The sequence below is a fragment of the Lampetra fluviatilis genome, chromosome 21 (genome assembly GCF_964198595.1).
Source record: "Lampetra fluviatilis chromosome 21, kcLamFluv1.1, whole genome shotgun sequence".
Classification (NCBI taxonomy): domain Eukaryota; kingdom Metazoa; phylum Chordata; class Hyperoartia; order Petromyzontiformes; family Petromyzontidae; genus Lampetra; species Lampetra fluviatilis.
Window position 1 is genome coordinate 7,902,077 of NC_136295.1, and position 12,435 is coordinate 7,914,511.

The following is a 12,435-nucleotide window of genomic DNA, read 5'->3' on the forward strand; positions in this document are numbered from 1 at the left end:
GAGGGGAAGAGGGAGGGAAAGTTGGGCTCGTCCGTTAGAATTCTTATTCTAAGGCATCTTGGAGAGGTTCTCTGATGAAAGTGCACAAATGTAAATATAATTGTGTGTGTGTATATATTTTTGGGGTATTTGTTCTTTGCGTCAGGGTGAGCTGACCATTTCGGCCGAGATGGAGAGGCTGCAGAACGCTCTGTTTTACGACCTGGTTCCCGACTCGTGGACCAAGCTGGCCTACCCGTCAACCTACGGCCTGGCACGGTGGTACGCAGCCTCCTGCAGCAAACAAAAAAATCAACAACAAACATCAACAACAACAAACATAAACAACATCAACAACGAACATAAACAACATCAACAACGAACATAAAAAAAAACATAAACAACAAACATCAACAACATCAACAACAACCATCAACAACAAACATAAACAACAACAGCCGCCATTCGCCACCGAGCGGCGGTGACATCACCACACGGCGCTCGTGTGTATGTGTGTGTATGTGTATGTGTGTGTATGTGTGTGTGTGTGCGCGGTGGGAATGCGCTTCCAGGTTCACGGATCTGCTGCTGCGATGCCGGGAGCTGGACACGTGGACGCACGACCTGGCGCTACCGGCCGTGGTGTGGCTCTCCGGCTTCTTCAACCCGCAGTCCTTCCTGACGGGTAGGGGACGCTCCTCCTCGCGGCGCGGCCCCAACACAAACACAGACCGTAAACCAAGCCCACGATCGACCTCCCGTAAACCAAACCCACGATCGACCGCCCGTAAACCAAACTCACGATCGACCTCCCATAAACCAAACCCACGATCGACCGCCCGTAAACCAAACTCACGATCGACCTCCCATAAACCAAACTCACGATCGACCGCCCATAAACCAAACCCACGATCGACCTCCCTTAAACCAAACCCACGATCGACCGCCCATAAACCAAACCCACGATCGACCGCCCATAAACCAAACCCACGATCGACCTCCCTTAAACCAAACCCACGATCGACCTCCCATAAACCAAACCCACGATCGACCTCCCTTAAACCAAACCCACGATCGACCGCCCATAAACCAAACCCACGATCGACCGCCCATAAACCAAACCCACGATCGACCTCCCTTAAACCAAACCCACGATCGACCTCCCATAAACCAAACCCACGATCGACCTCCCTTAAACCAAACCCACGATCGACCTCCCTTAAACCAAACCCACGATCGACCGCCCATAAACCAAATTCACGATCGACCTCCCATAAACCAAACTCACGATCGACCTCCCATAAACCAAACTCACGATCGACCGCCCATAAACCAAACTCACGATCGACCGCCCATAAACCAAACCCACGATCGACCTCCCATAAACCAAACTCACGATCGACCTCCCATAAACCAAACCCACGATCGACCTCCCATAAACCAAACTCACGATCGACCGCCCATAAACCAAACCCACGATCGACCTCCCTTAAACCAAACTCACGATCGACCGCCCATAAACCAAACTCACGATCGACCGCCCATAAACCAAACCCACGATCGACCGCCCATAAACCAAACCCACGATCGACCGCCCTTAAACCAAACTCACGATCGACCGCCCATAAACCAAACCCACGATCGACCGCCCATAAACCAAACCCACGATCGACCGCCCTTAAACCAAACTCACGATCGACCGCCCATAAACCAAACTCACGATCGACCGCCCATAAACCAAACCCACGATCGACCGCCCTTAAACCAAACTCACGATCGACCGCCCATAAACCAAACCCACGATCGACTGCCCTTAAACCAAACTCACGATCGACCGCCCATAAACCAAACCCACGATCGACCGCCCTTAAACCAAACTCACGATCGACCGCCCATAAACCAAACCCACGATCGACCTCCCATAAACCAAACTCACGATCGACCGCCCATAAACCAAACCCACGATCGACCTCCCTTAAACCAAACTCACGATCGACCTCCCTTAAACCAAATCCACGATCAACCTCCCATAAACCAAACCCACGATCGACCTCCCTTAAACCAAACTCACGATCGACCTCCCATAAACCATACCCACGATCGACCTCCCATAAACCAAACCCACGATCGACCTCCCTTAAACCAAACCCACGATCGACCTCCCATAAACCAAACCCACGATCGACATCCCTTAAACCAAACTCACGATCGACCTCCCTTAAACCAAACCCACGATCGACCTCCCATAAACCAAACCCACGATCGACCTCCCTTAAACCAAACCCACGATCGACCGCCCATAAACCAAACCCACGATCGACCGCCCATAAACCAAACCCACGATCGACCTCCCTTAAACCAAACCCACGATCGACCTCCCATAAACCAAACCCACGATCGACCTCCCTTAAACCAAACCCACGATCGACCTCCCTTAAACCAAACCCACGATCGACCGCCCATAAACCAAACTCACGATCGACCTCCCATAAACCAAACTCACGATCGACCTCCCATAAACCAAACTCACGATCGACCGCCCATAAACCAAACTCACGATCGACCGCCCATAAACCAAACCCACGATCGACCTCCCATAAACCAAACTCACGATCGACCTCCCATAAACCAAACCCACGATCGACCTCCCATAAACCAAACTCACGATCGACCGCCCATAAACCAAACCCACGATCGACCTCCCTTAAACCAAACTCACGATCGACCGCCCATAAACCAAACTCACGATCGACCGCCCATAAACCAAACCCACGATCGACCGCCCATAAACCAAACCCACGATCGACCGCCCTTAAACCAAACTCACGATCGACCGCCCATAAACCAAACCCACGATCGACCGCCCATAAACCAAACCCACGATCGACCGCCCTTAAACCAAACTCACGATCGACCGCCCATAAACCAAACTCACGATCGACCGCCCATAAACCAAACCCACGATCGACCGCCCTTAAACCAAACTCACGATCGACCGCCCATAAACCAAACCCACGATCGACTGCCCTTAAACCAAACTCACGATCGACCGCCCATAAACCAAACCCACGATCGACCGCCCTTAAACCAAACTCACGATCGACCGCCCATAAACCAAACCCACGATCGACCTCCCATAAACCAAACTCACGATCGACCGCCCATAAACCAAACCCACGATCGACCTCCCTTAAACCAAACTCACGATCGACCTCCCTTAAACCAAATCCACGATCAACCTCCCATAAACCAAACCCACGATCGACCTCCCTTAAACCAAACTCACGATCGACCTCCCATAAACCAAACCCACGATCGACCTCCCATAAACCAAACCCACGATCGACCTCCCTTAAACCAAACCCACGATCGACCTCCCATAAACCAAACCCACGATCGACATCCCTTAAACCAAACTCACGATCGACCTCCCTTAAACCAAACCCACGATCGACCTCCCATAAACCAAACCCACGATCGACCTCCCTTAAACCAAACCCACGATCGACCGCCCATAAACCAAACCCACGATCGACCGCCCATAAACCAAACCCACGATCGACCTCCCTTAAACCAAACCCACGATCGACCTCCCATAAACCAAACCCACGATCGACCTCCCTTAAACCAAACCCACGATCGACCTCCCTTAAACCAAACCCACGATCGACCGCCCATAAACCAAACTCACGATCGACCTCCCATAAACCAAACTCACGATCGACCTCCCATAAACCAAACTCACGATCGACCGCCCATAAACCAAACTCACGATCGACCGCCCATAAACCAAACCCACGATCGACCTCCCATAAACCAAACGCACGATCGACCTCCCATAAACCAAACCCACGATCGACCTCCCATAAACCAAACTCACGATCGACCGCCCATAAACCAAACCCACGATCGACCTCCCTTAAACCAAACTCACGATCGACCGCCCATAAACCAAACTCACGATCGACCGCCCATAAACCAAACCCACGATCGACCGCCCATAAACCAAACCCACGATCGACCGCCCTTAAACCAAACTCACGATCGACCGCCCATAAACCAAACCCACGATCGACCGCCCATAAACCAAACCCACGATCGACCGCCCTTAAACCAAACTCACGATCGACCGCCCATAAACCAAACTCACGATCGACCGCCCATAAACCAAACCCACGATCGACCGCCCTTAAACCAAACTCACGATCGACCGCCCATAAACCAAACCCACGATCGACTGCCCTTAAACCAAACTCACGATCGACCGCCCATAAACCAAACCCACGATCGACCGCCCTTAAACCAAACTCACGATCGACCGCCCATAAACCAAACCCACGATCGACCTCCCATAAACCAAACTCACGATCGACCGCCCATAAACCAAACCCACGATCGACCTCCCTTAAACCAAACTCACGATCGACCTCCCTTAAACCAAATCCACGATCAACCTCCCATAAACCAAACCCACGATCGACCTCCCTTAAACCAAACTCACGATCGACCTCCCATAAACCAAACCCACGATCGACCTCCCATAAACCAAACCCACGATCGACCTCCCTTAAACCAAACCCACGATCGACCTCCCATAAACCAAACCCACGATCGACATCCCTTAAACCAAACTCACGATCGACCTCCCTTAAACCAAACCCACGATCGACCTCCCATAAACCAAACCCACGATCGACCTCCCTTAAACCAAACCCACGATCGACCTCCCATAAACCAAACCCACGATCGACCTCCCATAAACCAAACCCACGATCGACCTCCCATAAACCAAACCCACGATCGACCTCCCATAAACCAAACCCACGATCGACCTCCCATAAACCAAACCCACGATCGACCTCCCATAAACCAAACCCACGATCGACCTCCCTTAAACCAAACCCACGATCGACCTCCCATAAACCAAACCCACGATCGACCTCCCATAAACTAAACTCACGATCGACCTCCCATAAACCAAACCCACGATCGACCTCCCATAAACCAAACCCACGATCGACCTCCCATAAACCAAACCCACGATCGACCTCCCATAAACCAAACTCACGATCGACCGCCCATAAACCAAACCCACGATCGACCTCCCTTAAACCAAACCCACGATCGACCTCCCATAAACCAAACCCACGATCGACCTCCCTTAAACCAAACCCACGATCGACCTCCCTTAAACCAAACCCACGATCGACCGCCCATAAACCAAACTCACGATCGACCTCCCATAAACCAAACTCACGATCGACCTCCCATAAACCAAACTCACGATCGACCGCCCATAAACCAAACTCACGATCGACCGCCCATTAACCAAACCCACGATCGACCTCCCATAAACCAAACTCACGATCGACCTCCCATAAACCAAACCCACGATCGACCTCCCATAAACCAAACTCACGATCGACCGCCCATAAACCAAACCCACGATCGACCTCCCTTAAACCAAACTCACGATCGACCGCCCATAAACCAAACTCACGATCGACTGCCCATAAACCAAACCCACGATCGACCGCCCATAAACCAAACCCACGATCGACCGCCCTTAAACCAAACTCACGATCGACCGCCCATAAACCAAACCCACGATCGACCGCCCATAAACCAAACCCACGATCGACCGCCCTTAAACCAAACTCACGATCGACCGCCCATAAACCAAACTCACGATCGACCGCCCATAAACCAAACCCACGATCGACCGCCCTTAAACCAAACTCACGATCGACCGCCCATAAACCAAACCCACGATCGACCGCCCTTAAACCAAACTCACGATCGACCGCCCATAAACCAAACCCACGATCGACCGCCCTTAAACCAAACTCACGATCGACCGCCTATAAACCAAACCCACGATCGACCTCCCATAAACCAAACTCACGATCGACCGCCCATAAACCAAACCCACGATCGACCTCCCTTAAACCAAACTCACGATCGACCTCCCTTAAACCAAACCCACGATCGACCTCCCATTAACCAAACCCACGATCGACCTCCCTTAAACCAAACTCACGATCGACCTCCCATAAACCAAACCCACGATCGACCTCCCATAAACCAAACCCACGATCGACCTCCCTTAAACCAAACCCACGATCGACCTCCCATAAACCAAACCCACGATCGACCTCCCTTAAACCAAACTCACGATCGACCTCCCTTAAACCAAACCCACGATCGACCTCCCATAAACCAAACCCACGATCGACCTCCCTTAAACCAAACCCACGATCGACCTCCCATAAACCAAACCCACGATCGACCTCCCATAAACCAAACCCACGATCGACCTCCCATAAACCAAACCCATGATCGACCTCCCATAAACCAAACCCACGATCGACCTCCCATAAACCAAACCCACGATCGACCACCCATAAACTAAACCCACGATCGACCTCCCATAAACTAAACTCACGATCGACCTCCCATAAACCAAACCCACGATCGACCTCCCATAAACCAAACCCACGATCGACCTCCCATAAACCAAACCCACGATCGACCACCCATAAACTAAACCCACGATCGACCTCCCATAAACTAAACTCACGATCGACCTCCCATAAACCAAACCCACGATCGACCTCCCATAAACCAAACCCACGATCGACCTCCCATAAACCAAACCCACGATCGACCTCCCTTAAACCAAACCCACGATCGACCTCCCATAAACCAAACCCACGATCGACCTCCCATAAACCAAACCCACGATCGACCTCCCATAAACCAAACCCACGATCGACCTCCCATAAACCAAACCCACGATCGACCTCCCTTAAACCAAACCCACGATCGACCTCCCATAAACCAAACCCACGATCGACCTCCCATAAACTAAACTCACGATCGACCTCCCATAAACCAAACCCACGATCGACCTCCCATAAACCAAACCCACGATCGACCTCCCATAAACCAAACCCACGATCGACCTCCCTTAAACCAAACCCACGATCGACCTCCCATAAACCAAACCCACGATCGACCTCCCATAAACTAAACTCACGATCGACCTCCCATAAACCAAACCCACGATCGACCTCCCATAAACCAAACCCACGATCGACCTCCCATAAACCAAACCCACGATCGACCTCCCATAAACCAAACCCACGATCGACCTCCCATAAACTAAACTCACGATCGACCTCCCATAAACCAAACCCACGATCGACCTCCCATAAACCAAACCCACGATCGACCTCCCATAAACCAAACCCACGATCGACCTCCCATAAACCAAACCCACGATCGACCTCCCTTAAACCAAACCCACGATCGACCTCCCATAAACCAAACCCACGATCGACCTCCCATAAACCAAACCCACGATCGACCTCCCATAAACCAAACCCACGATCGACCACCCATAAACCAAACCCACGATCGACCTCCCTTAAACCAAACCCACGATCGACCTCCCATAAACCAAACCCACGATCGACCTCCCATAAACCAAACCCACGATCGACCTCCCATAAACCAAACCCACGATCGACCTCCCATAAACCAAACCCACGATCGACCTCCCATAAACTAAACTCACGATCGACCTCCCATAAACCAAACCCACGATCGACCTCCCATAAACCAAACCCACGATCGACCTCCCATAAACCAAACCCACGATCGACCACCCATAAACTAAACTCACGATCGACCTCCCATAAACCAAACCCACGATCGACCTCCCATAAACCAAACTCACGATCGACCTCCCATAAACCAAACCCACGATCGACCTCCCATAAACCAAACCCACGATCGACCTCCCATAAACCAAACCCACGATCGACCTCCCATAAACCAAACTCACGATCGACCTCCCATAAACCAAACCCACGATCGACCTCCCATAAACCAAACCCACGATCGACCTCCCATAAACCAAACCCACGATCGACCTCCCTTAAACCAAACCCACGATCGACCTCCCATAAACCAAACCCACGATCGACCTCCCTTAAACCAAACTCACGATCGACCTCCCTTAAACCAAACCCACGATCGACCTCCCATAAACCAAACCCACGATCGACCTCCCTTAAACCAAACCCACGATCGACCTCCCATAAACCAAACCCACGATCGACCTCCCATAAACCAAACCCACGATCGACCTCCCATAAACCAAACCCACGATCGACCTCCCATAAACCAAACCCACGATCGACCTCCCATAAACCAAACCCACGATCGACCACCCATAAACTAAACCCACGATCGACCTCCCATAAACTAAACTCACGATCGACCTCCCATAAACCAAACCCACGATCGACCTCCCATAAACCAAACCCACGATCGACCTCCCATAAACCAAACCCACGATCGACCTCCCTTAAACCAAACCCACGATCGACCTCCCATAAACCAAACCCACGATCGACCTCCCATAAACTAAACTCACGATCGACCTCCCATAAACCAAACCCACGATCGACCTCCCATAAACCAAACCCACGATCGACCTCCCATAAACCAAACCCACGATCGACCTCCCTTAAACCAAACCCACGATCGACCTCCCTTAAACCAAACCCACGATCGACCTCCCATAAACCAAACCCACGATCGACCTCCCATAAACCAAACCCACGATCGACCTCCCATAAACCAAACCCACGATCGACCACCCATAAACCAAACCCACGATCGACCTCCCTTAAACCAAACCCACGATCGACCTCCCATAAACCAAACCCACGATCGACCTCCCATAAACCAAACCCACGATCGACCTCCCATAAACCAAACCCACGATCGACCTCCCATAAACCAAACCCACGATCGACCTCCCATAAACTAAACTCACGATCGACCTCCCATAAACCAAACCCACGATCGACCTCCCATAAACCAAACCCACGATCGACCTCCCATAAACCAAACCCACGATCGACCTCCCATAAACCAAACTCACGATCGACCTCCCATAAACCAAACCCACGATCGACCTCCCATAAACCAAACTCACGATCGACCTCCCATAAACCAAACCCACGATCGACCTCCCATAAACCAAACCCACGATCGACCTCCCATAAACCAAACCCACGATCGACCTCCCATAAACCAAACTCACGATCGACCTCCCATAAACCAAACCCACGATCGACCTCCCATAAACCAAACCCACGATCGACCTCCCATAAACCAAACTCACGATCGACCTCCCATAAACCAAACCAACGATCGACCTCCCATAAACCAAACCCACGATCGACCTCCCATAAACAAAACTCACGATCGACCTCCCATAAACCAAACCCACGATCGACCTCCCATAAACCAAACCCACGATCGACCTCCCATAAACCAAACTCACGATCGACCTCCCATAAACCAAACCAACGATCGACCTCCCATAAACCAAACCCACGATCGACCTCCCATAAACCAAACCCACGATCGACCTCCCATAAACCAAACTCACGATCGACCTCCCATAAACCAAACCCACGATCGACCTCCCATAAACCAAACTCACGATCGACCACCCATAAACCAAACCCACGATCGACCTCCCATAAACCAAACCCACGATCGACCTCCCATAAACCAAACTCACGATCGACCGCCCATAAACCAAACCCACGATCGACCGCCCTTAAACCAAACTCACGATCGACCGCCCATAAACCAAACCCACGATCGACCGCCCATAAACCAAACTCACGATCGACCGCCCATAAACCAAACCCACGATCGACCGCCCTTAAACCAAACTCACGATCGACCGCCCATAAACCAAACCCACGATTGACCGCCCTTAAACCAAACTCACGATCGACCGCCCATAAACCAAACCCACGATCGACCGCCCTTAAACCAAACTCACGATCGACCGCCCATAAACCAAACCCACGATCGACCTCCCATAAACCAAACTCACGATCGACCGCCCATAAACCAAACCCACGATCGACCTCCCTTAAACCAAACTCACGATCGACCTCCCTTAAACCAAACCCACGAACGACCTCCCATAAACCAAACCCTCGATCGACCTCCCTTAAACCAAACTCACGATCGACCTCCCATAAACCAAACCCACGATCGACCTCCCATAAACCAAACCCACGATCGACCTCCCTTAAACCAAACCCACGATCGACCTCCCATAAACCAAACCCACGATCGACATCCCTTAAACCAAACTCACGATCGACCTCCCTTAAACCAAACCCACGATCGACCTCCCATAAACCAAACCCACGATCGACCTCCCTTAAACCAAACCCACGATCGACCTCCCATAAACCAAACCCACGATCGACCTCCCATAAACCAAACCCACGATCGACCTCCCATAAACCAAACCCACGATCGACCTCCCATAAACCAAACCCACGATCGACCACCCATAAACTAAACCCACGATCGACCTCCCATAAACTAAACTCACGATCGACCTCCCATAAACCAAACCCACGATCGACCTCCCATAAACCAAACCCACGATCGACCTCCCATAAACCAAACCCACGATCGACCTCCCTTAAACCAAACCCACGATCGACCTCCCATAAACCAAACCCACGATCGACCTCCCATAAACTAAACTCACGATCGACCTCCCATAAACCAAACCCACGATCGACCTCCCATAAACCAAACCCACGATCGACCTCCCATAAACCAAACCCACGATCGACCTCCCATAAACCAAACCCACGATCGACCTCCCTTAAACCAAACCCACGATCGACCTCCCATAAACCAAACCCACGATCGACCTCCCATAAACCAAACCCACGATCGACCTCCCATAATCCAAACCCACGATCGACCACCCATAAACCAAACCCACGATCGACCTCCCTTAAACCAAACCCACGATCGACCTCCCATAAACCAAACCCACGATCGACCTCCCATAAACCAAACCCACGATCGACCTCCCATAAACCAAACCCACGATCGACCTCCCATAAACCAAACCCACGATCGACCTCCCATAAACTAAACTCACGATCGACCTCCCATAAACCAAACCCACGATCGACCTCCCATAAACCAAACCCACGATCGACCTCCCATAAACCAAACCCACGATCGACCTCCCATAAACCAAACCCACGATCGACCTCCCTTAAACCAAACCCACGATCGACCTCCCATAAACCAAACCCACGATCGACCTCCCATAAACCAAACCCACGATCGACCTCCCATAAACCAAACCCACGATCGACCTCCCTTAAACCAAACCCACGATCGACCTCCCATAAACCAAACCCACGATCGACCGCCCATAAACCAAACCCACGATCGACCTCCCATAAACCAAACTCACGATCGACCTCCCATAAACCAAACCCACGATCGACCTCCCATAAACCAAACCCACGATCGACCTCCCATAAACCAAACTCACGATCGACCTCCCATAAACCAAACCCACGATCGACCTCCCATAAACCAAACCCACGATCGACCTCCCATAAACCAAACCCACGATCGACCTCCCATAAACCAAACTCACGATCGACCTCCCATAAACCAAACCCACGATCGACCTCCCATAAACCAAACCCACGATCGACCTCCCATAAACCAAACTCACGATCTACCTCCCATAAACCAAACCCACGATCGACCTCCCATAAACCAAACCCACGATCGACCTCCCATAAACCAAACTCACGATCGACCTCCCATAAACCAAACCCACGATCGACCTCCCATAAACCAAACCCACGATCGACCTCCCATAAACCAAACCCACGATCGACCTCCCATAAACCAAACTCACGATCGACCTCCCATAAACCAAACCCACGATCGACCTCCCTTAAACCAAACCCACGATCGACCTCCCATAAACCAAACCCACGATCGACCTCCCTTAAACCAAACCCACGATCGACCTCCCTTAAACCAAACCCACGATCGACCGCCCATAAACCAAACTCACGATCGACCTCCCATAAACCAAACTCACGATCGACCTCCCATAAACCAAACTCACGATCGACCGCCCATAAACCAAACTCACGATCGACCGCCCATAAACCAAACCCACGATCGACCTCCCATAAACCAAACCCCCGATCGACCTCCCATAAACCAAACCCACGATCGACCTCCCATAAACCAAACCCACGATCGACCTCCCATAAACCAAACCCACGATCGACCTCCCATAAACTAAACTCACGATCGACCTCCCATAAACCAAACCCACGATCGACCTCCCATAAACCAAACCCACGATCGACCTCCCATAAACCAAACCCACGATCGACCTCCCATAAACCAAACCCACGATCGACCTCCCTTAAACCAAACCCACGATCGACCTCCCATAAACCAAACCCACGATCGACCTCCCATAAACCAAACCCACGATCGACCTCCCATAAACCAAACCCACGATCGACCTCCCTTAAACCAAACCCACGATCGACCTCCCATAAA

General features: G+C 51.4%; 1 protein-coding gene across 1 annotated transcript in view; it reads left to right on the plus strand.

Annotated features, from left to right (window-relative positions):
* The window catches only part of DNAH11 (dynein axonemal heavy chain 11), a 152,520-nt gene that overhangs the window by 130,572 nt on the left and 9,513 nt on the right, over positions 1 to 12,435 (plus strand). The window contains exons 79-80 of the mRNA XM_078865799.1: positions 146 to 261; positions 552 to 664. Coding sequence (XP_078721925.1) covers positions 146 to 261; positions 552 to 664 — 229 coding nt within the window. The remainder of the gene's footprint in view (positions 1 to 145; positions 262 to 551; positions 665 to 12,435) is intronic.